Consider the following 16,652-nt stretch of genomic DNA (forward strand, 5'->3'; position numbering starts at 1 on the left):
ACAGCTCGTTTTCTCATAACTTGTCAGTTTTAGAAAACAGATGATTTCTAAATAAGAATTTTTCACGATCACAAGATAATTATGGACAACTGAAATGAGTGCTTAATTTAATCACACCCAATTTCTGCCTTCAAGATGACTGTCATGACTGTCAGGAGACAGTCATAATTGAACATTATCAAGGCAAAGGTGTAGTTTGTTTGCTGCTGATGTCATTAAAGCAGAAACTTACAGTAACTGAAGATGAGGTTGACCAGCTCCCATCTGTCTGCTTCAGTCAGCAGCTGCTCAAAGCCTGTCAAGTTGCAGCCAAGCCAATCTTCAATGACAAGGACTGATCTAAATGCACGTCTTACAGAATGGCACAGCACAAGTTCTGCCAGTCTTATACTTGCAGTCTGATCTGTTAAAATGGTCAATACTTGAGCCGACATTCAGCTTAAGTCTGTTGTTACAGTTGTCAAGACACCAGCCGTGCATGCTGGCATGGCACTTCGTCTGAAACTTGCAATAGCGATTTGTTTCATATAGCTGGTTGATTCTCTTTGACATAAAGCTCATTTTTAATGTTAATTTTAATGTTATCAACTCATGATCAAGATAATAGCATTGAAAGAGAAATACATTTCTAAGCACAGCTGTTCTGTTTCCCAACATAGGTCCAGATGTGACTAATTTTTTTGCCATCTCCACTCTGAGCACTGGACTAACAGCTAGATGTCGCATGTTTTAGTCACATGGCAAGACAGATTGGTGTTTGTTGGGTCAAGTGGTGACACTCAATCAGGCTACATTTTTGTACATGAGAAACTCCCAATTTGTATACATAAACCAGGCTTAATATCTCAGAGCTGGGCCTCATTTCAGAAAGTGGGATTAGGAAAAATTCTGAGAAGGTTTAGTCTAAAGATGAGGGAAACTGAATTTTGTTTCAGAAAGCTAGTTCAGCTAACCCTGAGTCAGTTACTACAGCAACATGCTGAAGCAAACCTGCTGAACATAAATGCATTTAAAAAAAAAAAAAAAAAAAAGTATAGTGGTGTTGGTTGAAGTCTCCAATGACAGTCTGCTTTTTTTTAAAGAAATTTTATTGAGATTTACAGTTAAAAATACATCAAAGCCATCCTCAAACTACGTTGGCATGTACTTTGGATTGAGAAGATCCTCTGGCTCCTGTGAAGAGAATATAGTATTTAGTAAGTTATCTGCAGATCATGAAATTTAGACAGGTTTTAAAATCAAGTACTGACCTTTCTTTGGCAGATTCCTCAGAAAGCTTGATACTTTGACATACTGAGCAGGTTGGTAGCCAGGTCGTATTGAGACAGGTCTTCTGTTGCGTCTGGTAGTTGACACTGGAGTTTGAAGCACTATAGTAGGCTTTATGGTGGGACTCTGTAGACCTAGCGCACAAGACAAACAGATTCAGCACGCAATAAATTGGGGATGGGGTTTATTTAGGTGAACCACTTACTTTCAGTGGAGTGCGCAGAATGCACGATGCGGCCCACCCCAACGGTGTCAGACTCAAACCTGTACACTGAGAAGAGGCGGAACAGTCCAGCCAGAGGATATGTGCACTGCATCGTCACCCTGCAAGACAAGAGGGATACATAGTTTGCCTTATGGGTACAAGAGGCATAGATAGCCAGAGGGGTTGGGTTGAAGATATACCTGTCAATATCATAGCTGGAGTCTGGATTTTTCAGAGCATGCAGCTTCTTGCTGAAGAAAATCTCGTTTTCATAGGTCACATACGCCTTGCCGAGCTGGAGAAACACGTAGGCACATTCACTGCCAGATGCATGTTTTAAAGGAATTAAAGGCAATGGTTTACATCAGAAATCTGTACCTTGATGATGGATCCACAGCTGTTGAGTGGAAAAGAGAAGAGAGCCCTGGTGCTGTCCGTCTCTTTGGGTCCACAGTATTTGTCTCGGAGGTTGGTTCTAGCAGGAACTCCTCCACTTGGGATGGCCAGAGACAAGTCAGCCGCCACAGTCATCTTCCCGTCAGTGGAACACACTAAAGACAGACATGTTTAAGCACATGTGCCAACCATATGGAGACCCACCTGCTCTTACAGTGAAGAAGAAAAAAGACTGATGTTCTTACTGATGAATTCATTATTGGAGAACGGGCAAGTCTTGACAGTTGAACTCTGAACCTCCGATGTTTCAGGATCCCGCATGAGGATCTCGAAGGTGCCAGAGAAGCCATTCAAGAACACATCCTGTAAAACGTGCATCTTAGATTGATGTTGAGAACTAGAGAATTGCTGTCAATAGTCATTCCTCATCTCACCTTGTACTCATAGCCATGAGTGAAGAGCGGCACGTCGAGCAGCAGACTCTGGCTGTCATTGCTCATGATGTAGCCGTGCTGGGCTGCCAGCTCTTTCGTCAGTGGGTCTGAGTCGATACTGATCACCCACAGGTAGTCAAAAGGCCGGTGGTCCAGTCTGAAGCTGATGCCGGACTCAGAACAGACAGCGTCAAAAGCTGGAGGAGCTGTTAAAGAAAAGACAAAGGGTTAACCATTTAATGTACGAGTAGGATTGACCAAAGCTAAAAATTAAGTAAAGGACTTACAGGCATCAGATAAGGCCATGACTGACACCAGCTGGTGAAAAGGCTCGTTCTCAGGCAAGACGGTCAGTGTGTAGTTGATGTCCAGTGTGTGCTGCATGGCTGCGTCTTCTTTAGAGAACTAGGAGACAGAATTCTGGCTGAGTCGAGCAGATGTTTCCATGTATAAAACCAGTATTAATCTGAAAACACATCTGGTCAAAATTAAAGACCTTTTACCTGCTGCATGACAACAGGGTCATCAAAAGGCACCCTCAGAGTGTAGCCATGAGTGTTGTTGGGATGAACAACCTTTGTGATGGTGTGGCTGCTTGTGTTTGTAAGTGGAACTGTAAATTCTTGTCCATTCAAATTAACAGACACCAACTCAACGTCCTCAGGGACGTCTCCAAGGTAGACAGTGAATATGCGCTCCTCAAGAACTGTTCCTGAAATGAAAAAGGCATTCAGATTATTACTGCATCAACCTGATGAATGGGTTTGTCATCAGACCTACTGTTTTCAGTAAAAACAGGGCGTGGCAGCATAGGCGTAGCCAGCGTCCTGTGGAAACGAATTCTGGTGTCAACTTGGTCCTCTTCCACTGAGATTTGCTCCAAGTAGAGATGAAAGATGTAGAACTCGTAGAGGTCGCCAGACACCAAGCTCTGCAAAAAATACAGTTTCAGGGAAGAATGTCAAGCAGTGGTAAGAGATCAAAAAGTCCCCCACACAAAAATATAAAATTCCTAATTTAGATATGAGGAGCCTGAATGTGTCTGTACTGCAGAGTGATTGCAACTTATCAGAGTTTCCTGACCTTCCTGTATCCTCCATCAGCATTATAAGGGATGCTGATCTGGACTGTAGTGTTGTGCTTCTCCACGATGTAGCCTCTCTCCTCTGCAACTGGCTGCTCCACAAGTTCACCATTGACTCCAATGTTGACCTGAGTCCCATGTAGACCAGACAACAGCGGGTGCAGCACCTCAGGAGTTGCCCACATCATGTAGCCACTGTCGTACAAACCTTCTTCTAGAGTACACCAATATTACGGTTTTATTGCTGTCCCATCAAGAAGAAGAAGCCACAGCATAAAAATAGTAATACTGACCCGTGGAGCAAGCAGCCTCCAGGTCGACCATGAGGACCACCCAGCTTTGTCTGGAGAACAGAGTTGCATGGACCACCTCTACTGGAACACCATTCACCTGGAGAGAGACTCCAAATCAAAACCTGCTTTGGACTACATGCTTTACAAGACTGACATTAAGCATCAGTTGTTTACCTCAGTGCTGAATGAGTCAGGTTGTCCATACGGAGCACGAAATACCAGCCTTCCATCAGTCAAGTCAAATTCATAACCCAGCTCATGAGCTTCAGCCAGGCTCATGGGCGTCAGCTCCTGGTCCATCCTCTGGAACATCACCTGCCAGTCTGAGGCAGCTGAGGTGTAAGCCTTAAAAGCAAATGCAGATTTAACAGCTATTAAATAATGTTATTGTATTCCAGCTGTAGGTGAGAAGTTCCACCCATTTCCCAGACTGCTATGCTGAACATACCGTTTGGACAACAGCATTCCAGTCATCCTCCTTTGTCCCAGATGGACAGGCTACATCACTCCTCACAGACACCTACAGAGAACTCAAGGTTAGCAAGCTTCTGAATTACACTAGCAAAATGTTATGATTAAATTAACCTTACTTCCATGTAGTTGGTTTCACAGGTAACCTCTCTGGGAGACCAGGGGAGAGAGGGAGAACAGGTCTTGTTCATGGGATAGGGGACCTCCTTTCCTTCATGTGTCGCAATCAGGTTGAAGTTAAATGTGAACACTTCGTCATCCTGAAAGTAGAAAACGACAGAATGTCACACCTGGTCTGTACAAGAGAGTCAAAACCTGTATTACAGGCTATTTATACGCACTGTGTTGTCAGTGTGACAGCTGAAGTAAGAGGCTCGGAGCTCCACATGGCCGGCTAGAGGGAGAACACTGACAGTGTAGCCACACTGAGCTGCATACTGCTCAGTGATGGCGTGCACGCCTGTCCCATCTGGAAGACAATCACATAACACACCCCTGTACATCAACTAATCAGCTTCATTTTGAGGCCACACCAGGGTGATCGAAAAGATACTCGTTTTCAGGGGGGGCTAATTTGTGGCCAAGCTGCCTGGGACTTACCAACGGCCTCAAAGTGAGGTTCATTCCCAGTGAATGAGAGATCAACAGCTATCATGAAGAAGCGATCACGACACTCCATAAGAAGAACTTCTGCATGAACAGACAAGTTCAGATCTGAATACATGACCTGACGACTACAAGCCTCTGTTTTCAGACATTTCAACGCTTACCATTGGGAATAGGATCACATTTTGCAGTTGCCCACACAGACAGGAGCAAGGTCACACTGCAAGACAGAAGCAGATATAAACTGCAAGCATACTGGCACACTAATGTTATGTCACAGTTTATAAATTGCATGAAATTAAAGCACCTTACCCAAGGTAAAACCCAAAAGCCATAACCACTGATGTGCTGGCAGTGTCTAAAGCTAGCCTAGCTGCTATCAAACTACACCTGCTAACCAACACAAGCTGAAGTGAACACTTGCTTGGTGTATCCCACTCAAACTGGCACCATGTCCTGCTCTCTGCTACGCCAGGTTTTATAAGTCATTTTATTCACTGGCCAATCAGAGGCCCTCAGTGTTACAGCCACATGTGTAGCTCATCAGCAATCAAGCTGTCTTTCAATCAGCTGCAGCTGATGAGGTTAGAGTTGCTTTTCAACCTCATGGGTGAAAAAATGGACCATAAAATGTGGTGTAGCAGGACATGGTGCTAGTTTTGCCAGGATACACACCAAGCAAGTGTTCCCTTTAGCTTGTGTTGGTTAGCAGGTGTAGTTTGCTAGCAGCTAGGCTAGCTTTAGACACTGCCAGCACATCAGTGGCTATGGTTTTTGAGATTTGCCTTGGGTGAGTTGTTTTAGAGACCTACAGGTTATTGAGTTTTATATGTGTTGACATTTTTGCATCTAAGAGACATATGCTTTTGTCCTACAGTGTTGCTTTACTCCTGTCTGTGTGGTCAGCTGCAACGTGTGCTGGCATTCCTGATGGTAACTGAAATATTGGCTCACTGACCTACAGTAATTAATAGGATGTCCATATTTGAACTCTAACTTGTTTGTGCACACAGGAGTCATTCATATGGAGTGTCATGATCGCCACTTCATGGCAGCTGTTGATCTCTCCTTCACTGGAGAGGAACCTCGCTTTGAGGCTGTTGGTAAGTGCCAGGCAGCTTTGTCATGCTCAGCCATCATCACCTAAAACAGGGCTAGGCAAACATGTTCGTCATCTTGATTTAAAGGGATATAAGAAAACGTTTCTTTAAAAATATATTCAGTTGTACAAAATGCTGAGATTTAGGCCATTTCTGTAAAGAAAGCCTTTACTCTCTGCCAAACAGCCTTCTTCTTTGTTAGAAAAGTACCCAGTTAAAACAACCGAAGAGCCCTTTTAAAAATGGCCAAACACCAGGGAAAAGAAACTATGAAAAACTCCCAAAAAGAAACAAAACAGTATAGACAGAATTACTATAAAATATCAGGAACTCATGTCTTGTGTAATATTTACAAGAAATAATCAGCTCAAAATAATTCAAATCGCTCATTTTACACAATTTTCCTGCAGTTATTGTGTTCACTATTTAGTTAAGTGTACAGTTTATCAGTAGTTCTCTGCTGTTATGCATTGAATAGAATATGAAATATCCTTAAAAGATATGTCATTTAGTCAGGGGTATTAGGCAATGATGGACAAGGGATCCCTTAAGGAAAAAGACTGGGAACCACTGAACAAATCAATGAGATCTCATCTACTTTTCAATAACAGGATTGGAGTGAATGGTGAGCTGCATTACTGATCTAATATTTCTCTTCCAGGTGGGACAGGCGTGCACGCCATCACTGAGCAGTATGCAGCTCAGTGTGGCTACACTGTCAGTGTTCTCCCTCTAGCCGGCCATGTGGAGCTCCGAGCCTCTTACTTCAGCTGTCACACTGACAACACAGTGCGTACAAGTTGCATATAAAACAGTTTTTGACTCTTACTGTACAGGTTAGGTGTGGCATCCTATAATTTTCTACTTGGTCTTTCAGAATGACGAAGAGTTCACTTTTAACTTCAACCTGATTGCGACTCATGAAGGAAAGGAGGTCACCTATTCCATGAGGAAGACCTGTTCTCCCTCTCTCCCCTGGTTTCCCAAAGAGGTTACCTGTGAGACCAATTACATGGAAGTAAGCTGGTTTACGTCTCAGATTTTTCTTGTAATTTCTGGAGTAGTTTCAGATGTTGACTGTTGTGTTTTTCTCCCAGGTGTCTGTGAGGAGTGAACTCACCTGTCCCTCTGGAACAAAGAAAGATGACTGGAATGCCCTCAAACCTGTATGTTTAAATTATTTTTAGAATTTCTCAGTCAAGTGCCACTTTTTAACACCTTAAATCTCTTTCAAGGCACATAGCTCCACCACTTCAGACTGGCAGGTGATGTTTCAGAGAAATGAGGAGCAGCTGCCGCCCGTGAACATCTCTGACGCTAGAAAGCAGGGTTATGCATTTGACTTGACTGATGGAAGGCTGGTATTTCGTGCTCCGTATGGACAACCTGACTCATTCAGCACTGAGGTAAACCACCGATGCTAAACATGTTTTGCAAAGCACTTAGTCCAAGGCAGGTTTTAATTGAGTCTCTCTCCAGGTGAATGGTGTTCCAGTAGAGGTGGTCCATGCAACTCTGTTCTCCAGACAAAGCTGGATCGTCCTCATGGTCGACCTGGAGGCTGCTTGCTCCATGCGTCAGTATTTTTCCTTACTCTGTGGCTTCTCTTTTCCCTTTTTTGAAAGACCCTAGTTAAAGCTATAATATTATTGTAATGTCCACAGATGAAGGGTCATATGATCACAGCGGCTACATGATGTGGGAAACTCCAGATGTGCCGTCCGTGACTCCAGACGCCACACAGCTCAACCTTGGTCTCAATGGTGAACTTGTGGGGCAGCCAGTTGCAGAGGAGAGAGGCTACATTGTGGAGAAGCACAACGCCACAGTCCAGATCAGCATCCCCTATAATACTGATGGAGGATACAGGAAGGTGAGCAAGCACAAACTTAAAGTAGATTCACACGGGGCTTGGTAGCCTAAATCACAAAATTGCTCATCAGAGCATGCAATAGAAGAAACTAACTCTTAATATCTGAATTAGTGTTTTACTTGTAGTTTGAAGGAATACTTGCATGCATCTGTTGCAGAGCTTGGTGTCTGGCGACCTCTACGAATTCTACATCTATCATCTCGACTTGGAGCAAATCTCAGTGGATAAGGATCAAGTAGAGACCAGGCTCCGATTTCACAGGATGCTGGCTACTCCTCTGCTACCGCGCCCTGTTTTCACTGAAAACAGTAAGTCTAATGACAAACTCAATCATCAGTTTGATGCAGCAATCATCTGAATATCCTCTTGTTCCAGGAACAGTTCTTGAGGAGCACACCTTCGTGGTCTACCTCGGAGACGTCCCTGAAGACGTTGAGTTGGCTTCTGTTAATTTGAATGGACAAGAATTCACAGTTCCACTTACAAACACAAGCAGCCACACCATCACAAAGGTTGTTCATCCCAACAGCACTCATGGCTACACTCTGAGGGTGCCTTTTGATGACCCTGTCGTTGAAGAGAAGGTAAATGGTCTTTTCAAAGTAGGTTGACTTCTGAGTCTTGCAACTGTCTGTCCTCAGTCATGTTTTTGTCTCCTAGTTCTCTAAAGAAGATGCAGTTCTTCAGTATAAGCTGGACATCAACTACACACTGACAGTTCTGCCTGACAATGAGTCTTACTACCACCCGGCATCTATCGTGGCATTGTTCACCAACATCTGTAAGTCTACTAAATTTGATAAAGTTAGATAGTTGTCATTGCTGTTGTATTGTAACCCTTTGTCTTGTATTTAACAGCTCCTCCAGCTTTTGACGCTGTCTGTTCTGAGTCCGGCATCAGCTTCAGACTGGACCACCGGCCTTTTGACTACCTGTGGGTGATCAGTATCGACTCAGACCCACTGACGAAAGAGCTGGCAGCCCAGCATGGCTACATCATGAGCAACAACAGCCAGAGTCTGCTGCTTGATGTGCCGCTCTTCACTCATGGCTACGAGTACAAGGTGAGATGAGGAGTGACTTGGTGGAAGCATCGACCCTTGTGTTGAGTTTTGAACATGATGATCAATGGCTGAGCTGCATGTGTTTTTATAGGACATGAGTTTGAAGGGTTTCTCCGGCACCTTCGAGATCTTCATGCGGGATCATGAAACATCAGAGGTTCAGGGTTCAACTGTCAAGACTTGCCTGTTCTCCAATAATGAATTCATTAGTAAGAACATCCTATCCTAATTCTAAGAGCAGTTGTGATTTCTGTATAAAACTGACGCAATTAAACGAATCTTTCTTTAGTGTGTTCGACTGATGGGAGGATGACTGTGGCGGCTGACTTGTCTCTGGCCATCCCAAGTGGAGGAGTTCCTGCTAGAACCAACCTCCGAGACAAATACTGTGGACCCAAAGAGACGGACGGCACCAGGGCTCTCTTCTCTTTTCCACTCAACGGCTGTGGATCCATCGTCATGGTACTGCTGCTACAAATCTAAAAACTATCCAATCCGAATGTCACAAATATTCACTATTTGCATGTTTCACATACAGCTCGACAAGGAAAATGTGACCTATCATAACGAGATTGTCTACAGCAGGAAATCCCTCAATATGAACAAGGGAGCTTCTGATAATGCCACTGAGAGGTATGTTAAATGCTAAATTGTCAAAGAGATGCTGTTTAGCATGAGATAAATGAGGTAGCGGCAAATAACCTGTCCTCTTGTTTTACAGGGTGATAATACAGTGCACATATCCTCTGGCTGGCCTCCATCGCCTCTTCTCAGTGTACAGGTTTGAGTCTGACACAGATGGTGTCGGCAGCATCATCCACACTACAAAGCCCACAGCAGGTAGTGTAGTTTCATCGCCTGCTGGAGATGACCGGTTATTGGTCACTCGTATCACAATTTGAGCATTCCTCCTCTTTCTGCACTGCAGGGCTGCTGATTCCTGCCATCAGGCCCTCTGCACCACTGAAAACTACACCTTCTACTACCAGCAGGCCAGCTAGACTACCTGCTGTCCACCCCCCTGCCCGCTACATCAAAGTTTCTAGGTTCAGAAATCTCTTCAGTAGCATGAAAAAAGGTGAGACTGACAATTGAAAATCAAATTTAAGCTCTAAAGTGACACTTTGTTGAATGTTCTGAACTCTCTTCACAGGAGCAAAAGGATCCTCACAGACTAAAGTAAATCCTAGCCAAATTTGAAGGAAGTCCTAATATTTTAAATGGAAAATTTGGAATTTAATAAAGTTGTTGTTCTTAGAGTGCTGTATTTGTGTTTTTATACAAACTTGTCGAACACCTACTACAGACAAATGATGCAGACACAGGAAGATTAACACTTTGAGACAAACTGTCTGTTAGGGTTGGATGTGGGTGAAAGCAACTTAAGGTTTGTACATATTAAAGGTGGTAATGAGGATAAACCTGTTACTGCACCAAAACTACCTACTCAAAACTGCAGTTTTCACCAGTAAACCTGTACTTTTTATGTAACTCTAGTACCCATACTCTGCTATATTTCAGAGGAAAAAGTACCTTAGTATCACGCAGCTATAGTACCCAATTACCTCACAGGTAAGATTGTAAACGACACAATAGTGTTAAGTAGTTCTAAGGTTTATTTGCACAAAAGCAACAGAACAATACAAGTTGTGCAGGTGAGATGAGAAACCTCTTGGCTATAAGGAATGTCACTTTAATAAGCAAATGCAGTAGTCCTATAATCAGGAGAATTAAACAAGCGACAAAGGGTTGATATGCAAACAAAAGCAACATATCAGGCAAAAACAATTTAAAACTGGCTCCACCTACCAGATGCAGCGTTTGAGGAAAAGGCCTTTTTTCATAGCAAGAATTTTGACTTCACAGGATAAGCACAGGTATTGCTGATGACATGAACAGTGGCTCATCTCAAGTGTTTCAGTGAGTGATAGTGAGCCAACAGGCACAACACCAGGAACCAGACATAAAAGCAGTTAAATGAAATTCAACCATCATTAATTAGTGTAAGTAATATTTACACCTGTGATTTTTCTACTGTGACAAGTCAAAATGTCTTCCATGAAAAACCCCCAACCTCACAAGTCGTTTACAATGACTAACTGCTGTCAGGGCACAACCTTGGTGAGGGCAACGAGTGTGCAGATGGACTGTTTCTGACTCTTTGTTCAGAAAATCTAAGTTGCACAAATAATTGTTGCATCAGCTGTTTAGATGGCCGGTGTCAGACAATCTTGCAGGCAAAGATGCTGGATGTGGAGGTCCTGGGCTGATGTGGTTACATGGGGTCTGCTGCTGTGAGGCTGGTTGGATGTACTACCAAATTGATGGAAACAACATTAGAGACGATTTATGGTAGTTCATGGGCAACAGCTTTGGTAGACACTCCTGCAGTCAGCATGCCAATGGCACGCTCTTTTGAAACTTGGGACATCTGTGGCATTATGATTGATCAAACTTCTTTAATTGTGACCAGCCCAAGGCACGTTTAATCAGCATCATGATATGCTACACCTGCCAGGTGGATGGGTTGTCTTGGAAAACAAGTGCTGACAAGGATTTTAACAAACTTGCGACCAAATTTTTAAAGAGACAAAAATTTAGATTTTGAGAATAAATTCAAATCGATGGGAATAAAGTTGTAAAAGTGAGAATAAAGTCGTAAATCTACAAGAATTAAGTAATAGATCTACAAGATTAAAGTAGTTAATCTACGAGATTAATCTACGGGATTAAAGTCGTGAATCTACGGAATCAAAGTTGTAAATCTACAGGAATTAAGTCGTAAATCGTAAATCTACAGGAATAAAGTCGTAAATCCAGGGAATAAAGTCGTAAATCTATGAGAATAAAGTTGAAATATAAGATTAAATTCGTAATCTTTGGAGGAAAAAGGCCACAGATTATCACTGGAAAGTCGGGTAACATTGTCTAAAAATTGACGAAGGGTGAACAAACAGTGTTGCGGGTGACAGTAATATAGTTTTAGCAGGACCAAAATAATACTGAAAACTGCCAACAGGATTTCAAGTCATACAACTACAGTTACAATGTCACATAAGGCGTTACCACCCGGAAACTGTTTATTGTATTCATTAATTTCTGCCAGTGGGTCACCAGAACAAACATCCCCTGGAGGTTGTTGTGTCTAAGATTTTTTGTTCTTTGACATGGCCCTAATCCTTTTTGTAGAATTGTACCTGCTGAGTGAGTTAAAAATCTTAGCTCTCTAACTTAAACCTGTGAGAAACAAACAAACAAACTTCTGTGTAAGGGAAAAATTCAAATATCTTTATTAGTTTGATAATGGTGAACAGGGAGATAAACGGGGTCTCTTAATCCAACCAGCAGGGGGCGCTAGCTGCTACCAGTTAGCTGCTAATGGACGTGACAGTTTATTCTGGACTTTCTCCTGACGACATGTGAGCTCGCTACTTTGCCAGTTAGTTGACTCTCCTCAAGCTGCTTAATTAAACAAGTCAACCATGAGCTACAGTGATGGACAATGCGCCGTGAGTTTTCTGTCTAATTCGTCTTTCAGCCCAAAATTTACTGTGACGACACAAACATGGCCCCATGTTTCTCCTCCAGCAGAGGTCCAGGCAGCCCACCCTGCCTCCTTACTCCAACAGGACCCTGCACCACCCCTCCTTTATGCCTCAGTACATGGCTGCAGCCTTTGCACACCATCACACGGACTTTACAAACCAAACAGGTGAGTCAGTTTTTACCCACATGTCTGTTTTTAAAGTTTCAGCTGAGCGCCCATCCTCTCCTCTCTTCCCCAGTCCATCCCAACATCCCAGCAGAGTTCTTCTACACTGATCCCACCATGGTCTCTGGGATCAGGATCCCCAACATAGTCAGTGAGCTGAGGGTAAGTGAACTGTTGCCATGGATACCCTCATTCATACCTTCAATAACCTTGGGAGTTAGTTCTTAAAGACAGCATAAAGACACACATTCATAAAGCTGAGTGTTGCAGAGATAGAGAATGTGGTACAGTTTTGAAAATACAGTAGTTAAATGTCATTTTCAGCACCACGCATCCAAAGGGAATCAAGACTGGATGAACGACTAACTAATCAATGCAAAAGTTAGGAATACAGGTAGTGAAAAGGTCCAGAACCCAGTTGTTCTGAAGTAATGTGATCAGATTGGATCAGATCTTTACAGTAAAAAGGGATTCTGAAATCAGATTACATCATGTAATCCAGTTTTGGTTTTGATCTGGATCAAATATTCAGCATGTGTTGTTAAAAAGTTTTTCGTAGGATTGGAACACCTTTGATCTGACTTGTAGAGAAAACCCTCTGCACACTGTCCAACTTGCAAAAATATTGATGTTAATGCTGCAGCGTTTCCATGACTACACCATCATCAGGCACAGTTTTGTAACAAAGAGAAGCCATCTTAAGTAAGGGTGTCACATTACCCTCGTGCAGTGTGAAGGCATAAATATCAAACATCAATTTGTGTTACAATCTACAATCAACAATATTATACATAGAGATAGAGGAGTAAAGAAGTAAAAATTACTTCTTGCATCTTGCATACCTTTGATCCAAAAATGGGGATTACTCTGATCCCAGCAGAAAAGGGTGGATTCAGGATGGATTTCAAGGACAAAATGCAATTAAGCTTTTAAAATTGTTAAATATACATATACTAGGTGTGTGTGTGGGGGGGTCAATATAGTGTTTTTGTGTGGCAATATCGTATTGAGGCACAGATGCCAAGTATCGATTTTTTTATGACATAAATTATTAATTTTCATACACAAACTGAACTTTTTGTAGTCCGTTAGAATAATATCAATTGCTTTTTTCAGTCCACTAGATACATGTTGCTGCAATAATAATGACTAATGTGATAAACGGATAAACGGACCAAAAACTTTATATAACAGATGTTGACAAAGTTTTGCTTTGGGGATATAAATTAGCAAATGAGGGAAAAGTATTAAATCACAATACATTGCAATATATTTTATCCCAATACTCAGCATATTCCAACACATTTGAAATCCCAATAATATTGTATCGTGCCATAAGTATCATGTTAATATCATATGGTGGGGCCTCTTTTAATTCCCATCCTTAATATATTACATTTACCTACACCGATCAGCCAAAATATTAAAACCACTGACAGATGAAGTGAATACATCGATTGTTTTTGTTCCAATGCACTGTTCTGCTGGGAAACCGTTGGCCCTGGCATTCATGTAGATGCCGCTTGATGTGCTCCACCCACCCGAACACTGTTGCAGACCAGGTATCCCTCCTCATGGCAATGACACTCTCTGATGGCGATGGGCCCCACAGCAGGACAATGCCCTTATTCAGGAATGACCCAAGGAACGTGACAAAGAGCTCAAGGTGTTGACCTGGCCTCCAAATTGCCCAGACTCAGAGGATCCTCTGCCAACGCCCTGGTGCCAGACACCACAGGACAACCCCAGAGGTCCTGTGTCCATGTCTCGACAAGTCAGAGCCAAGTCTGAACCAAGGAGGTTCCACTGAGGCCAGGTCGATGTCTTGAGCTCTTTGTCACGTTCCTTGGGTCATTCCTGAACAGCTTTCGTAGTGAGGCATTGGGCATTGTCCTGCTGTGGAGGGGGCCACTGCCATTGTGGAGTGCCGTTGCTTGGGGGTGTCCTTCGTCTGCAACGGTGTTCGGTTGAGTGGAGCGTGTCAAATGGCATCCACATGAATGCCAGGACCAAAGGTTTCTCAGCAGAACATTGCATTGTTACCTTAAGACTTTCAGTACTGTTGGAGCCATATGTTTGATTTGTGTTAAATGTAATATCCCCCCAAGCCACTAGGTGGCTCATGTCACTGGCTGAGGTAGGTCATGGTATTTAATGATGAAACCATGACTGGACTGATGCACTGCACTCCTACTAACTGCAACAGTGGCTACAGCACACTGTAATCAGATGTGATATAAAATACAGTAGAATGTGGTGCTCTCTGTGCAGTGAGAGTGAACATCATTTTATGGTAAGGGACACTTTCATTTTTTTAAATCAAACATTTATTTAGACTGTGAGAATGTATTGTGCTCAGGTTGAGGTGACGAGGGGGGTCCTGATGTTGTCCTCTGTGACCTTTGGGTGGTGGTGGTGGTGGTGGGTGTAGAGCGTAGAGCTTATAGAGGGGCTCAGACAGAAGAGGACATTTAATAAGATCGGCTCAGTGCTGTCAGACAGAGCTAAGACCCTGACCAGGGGGCTGGAAGGAAATTGAGACCAAAGGCAAAAAAAGGGGCAATGTGTTCTGACAGTGAGACATAGAGTCAGCTTTATAGCCTTTAAATTTCAGGGCAAACTATCAAAGACCTGAGATGTTTGTATATTGTAAAGGGATTCACAAAATAATTGGAGAGCAGCACAGAAAAGGAAAGAGCATAAAACAGATGGCGAGGATGGCAAGAAAACAAAAAATGTATTTCTGTAAAAGTAAATATTGCAAACTAGAGTTGTTTGAACGTATGTCGTGTTAGTTGTTTAGAAATTAACACGTGTGTAACGCTACACAAGTCCATACTATTAGCCTAAATCACATACTGGGGTCACAACTAAGCCCCTATAGATCAGATCCCATAGACTGCCAGTGTTTTCTAGGGATGTACATGATCAGCTGACTAGTTGATTAAACACTGCTACCCTTGCTAATCGGCATCAGAAACATTAGTCGGTTAAAAACTTTAATCATTTAGTAAATATGTATTTTCCTAAGAACATTGCTATACACCACCACACACTTCTAGTGGGTCACAAGAGATGATGGAGATATATCGCTTTTGTTCTATTTTTCCAGTAAAACCTCTCCACCCTCATTTCTCTCCACCAGGCTTTCGATTGCTTCCAGCTCAACACTCCTCCACCAATTATGTCCGCCTGCCTGGCTCCACCAACCTGTCCTGACCCATTCAGATTAGCACCACACCCTACCCGGAATCTGGGCAGCCTCACCTTGAAAATAAACGCCCTCCACCCTCAAGTGCAGCCAAACCAAGTCATCGTCCAGCTCACCCAGGAGGAGGACCAGGCCGTCACTAACCTACTGACACTGCACCACCAACAGCCGATACAGAGTGAGGACACCCTTACTGGTCCGCAAATGGACTTTTCCATCTCGTTCCTTCACCCTGAACTTATGGACTCGACGTCAGCTGAAGGAGACTATAACTGTAGCGATGTGCAGTATCTGAAGGAGGCCAATTTGCAAAGTGAGTTACAGCAGGGAAGATGTTGGTCAGACACGGAGCTTGAGGCAGCCAACACCCTCTTGAGTTGCTTCAGCGTGATGGAGAAGGACAAAATCTGGGCGCAGAACTGCAATACGTTGGCGGTAACACTTCCTGATCCTGTGTCATACCAACGTCACGAGGATGCATCAGTGAGCACTGGAACCCAACAAGAATTTGAGACTTTACCTCTATTAATAACTAATGATTGTACCCAAAACAACGTTGGCTACGTCAGCTTCAGTTGTGCCAGGGAAGAAGGAGAACAAGGCTGGGGGGATTTGGGGTTTGTGGAGGGAAGGGATGCTGATGTCCATCTGCCAGTTGGCGAGTCGTCACCGTCCTCAGACTCTAAGGTAAAGAGCAGTTTGAGTGCCGCTGGAGGTTATTTCAAAGTAAAGGATTGGACGCTCTTAGAGTCTGAGGACGATGCTGTGCATGTGCTCTTGAGCCTCGGAGAGACAGGAGCATTGTCTTAAACTTGAGGGTCTTCTCGTCCCAGGGTGAGTTTTTAAGGGACTTTTTCACTACCTTGTTCTCATAATGGAAGCGACCAGTTGAGGGTTTTTTGCAGTGGTTTAATCTTTAATGTCTTTGACCCAG

The 16,652-nt window shown here is 43.2% G+C and overlaps 3 protein-coding genes across 8 annotated transcripts; 2 read left to right on the forward strand and 1 right to left on the reverse strand.

The window, feature by feature from the left end:
* Positions 1 to 1,092: 1,092 nt before the first annotated feature.
* Positions 1,093 to 5,227, reverse strand: LOC125884344 (uncharacterized). 2 transcript variants are annotated; one of them, XM_049569241.1, is made up of 19 exons: positions 5,071 to 5,227; positions 4,923 to 4,978; positions 4,753 to 4,842; positions 4,494 to 4,621; positions 4,272 to 4,412; positions 4,130 to 4,201; positions 3,856 to 4,026; positions 3,682 to 3,778; positions 3,388 to 3,599; positions 3,085 to 3,235; positions 2,808 to 3,016; positions 2,592 to 2,709; positions 2,305 to 2,510; positions 2,116 to 2,233; positions 1,853 to 2,025; positions 1,675 to 1,769; positions 1,475 to 1,593; positions 1,251 to 1,403; positions 1,093 to 1,173 (listed from the first exon to the last, which is right to left on the reverse strand). In XM_049569241.1, exons 1-19 carry the CDS (start codon positions 5,091 to 5,093, stop codon positions 1,127 to 1,129), a joined length of 2,379 nt encoding a protein of 792 aa, XP_049425198.1. In that variant the 5' UTR covers positions 5,094 to 5,227; the 3' UTR covers positions 1,093 to 1,126. The 2 variants fall into 2 exon arrangements, with proteins under 2 accessions (XP_049425198.1, XP_049425197.1); XM_049569240.1 differs by having other exon boundaries at positions 3,388 to 3,602.
* LOC125884345 (uncharacterized) lies at positions 4,082 to 10,046 on the forward strand. 2 transcript variants are annotated; one of them, XM_049569242.1, is made up of 19 exons: positions 5,355 to 5,548; positions 5,636 to 5,691; positions 5,772 to 5,861; positions 6,520 to 6,647; positions 6,736 to 6,876; positions 6,956 to 7,024; positions 7,094 to 7,264; positions 7,338 to 7,434; positions 7,523 to 7,731; positions 7,889 to 8,039; positions 8,107 to 8,315; positions 8,392 to 8,512; positions 8,590 to 8,795; positions 8,887 to 9,004; positions 9,085 to 9,257; positions 9,334 to 9,428; positions 9,517 to 9,635; positions 9,724 to 9,873; positions 9,949 to 10,046. In XM_049569242.1, exons 1-19 carry the CDS (start codon positions 5,526 to 5,528, stop codon positions 9,993 to 9,995), a joined length of 2,373 nt encoding a protein of 790 aa, XP_049425199.1. In that variant the 5' UTR covers positions 5,355 to 5,525; the 3' UTR covers positions 9,996 to 10,046. The 2 variants fall into 2 exon arrangements, with proteins under 2 accessions (XP_049425200.1, XP_049425199.1); XM_049569243.1 differs by lacking the exons at positions 5,355 to 5,548; positions 5,636 to 5,691; positions 5,772 to 5,861 and adding an exon at positions 4,082 to 4,217.
* Positions 10,047 to 12,114: 2,068 nt separating this feature from the next.
* On the forward strand, positions 12,115 to 16,631 carry LOC125883902 (uncharacterized). Of its 4 annotated transcripts, none has more exons than XM_049568522.1 (4): positions 12,115 to 12,304; positions 12,384 to 12,507; positions 12,581 to 12,669; positions 15,653 to 16,631. In XM_049568522.1, the coding sequence occupies exons 1-4, from the start codon at positions 12,278 to 12,280 to the stop codon at positions 16,526 to 16,528; spliced, it is 1,116 nt and encodes a 371-aa protein (XP_049424479.1). In that variant the 5' UTR covers positions 12,115 to 12,277; the 3' UTR covers positions 16,529 to 16,631. The 4 variants fall into 4 exon arrangements, with proteins under 4 accessions (XP_049424479.1, XP_049424480.1, XP_049424478.1 ...); XM_049568523.1 differs by having other exon boundaries at positions 12,387 to 12,507; XM_049568521.1 differs by having other exon boundaries at positions 12,387 to 12,669.
* The last annotated feature ends 21 nt before the right edge of the window (positions 16,632 to 16,652 follow it).

Source organism: Epinephelus fuscoguttatus, linkage group LG23 (assembly GCF_011397635.1).
Source record: "Epinephelus fuscoguttatus linkage group LG23, E.fuscoguttatus.final_Chr_v1".
In the NCBI taxonomy this organism is placed as follows: Eukaryota; Metazoa; Chordata; class Actinopteri; order Perciformes; family Serranidae; genus Epinephelus; species Epinephelus fuscoguttatus.

Coding starts and splice junctions, on each gene's coding strand:
- LOC125884344 (XM_049569240.1), bottom strand. CDS start 5,093: ATGGCTTTTGGGTTTTACCTTGG. Junction 3,779..3,855: donor CTGACTCATTCAGCACTGAG/GTAAACAACTGA, acceptor GTCTCTCTCCAG/GTGAATGGTGTTCCAGTAGA. Junction 2,710..2,807: donor ACCCTGTTGTCATGCAGCAG/GTAAAAGGTCTT, acceptor TCTGTCTCCTAG/TTCTCTAAAGAAGACGCAGC.
- LOC125884345 (XM_049569242.1), top strand. CDS start 5,526: ATGGTTTTTGAGATTTGCCTTGG. Junction 9,005..9,084: donor CTCCAATAATGAATTCATTA/GTAAGAACATCC, acceptor ATCTTTCTTTAG/TGTGTTCGACTGATGGGAGG. Junction 9,874..9,948: donor CTTCAGTAGCATGAAAAAAG/GTGAGACTGACA, acceptor CTCTCTTCACAG/GAGCAAAAGGATCCTCACAG.
- LOC125883902 (XM_049568520.1), top strand. CDS start 12,361: ATGGCCCCATGTTTCTCCTCCAGCAGAGGTCCAGGCAGCCCACCCTGC. Junction 12,670..15,652: donor ACATAGTCAGTGAGCTGAGG/GTAAGTGAACTG, acceptor TCTCTCCACCAG/GCTTTCGATTGCTTCCAGCT.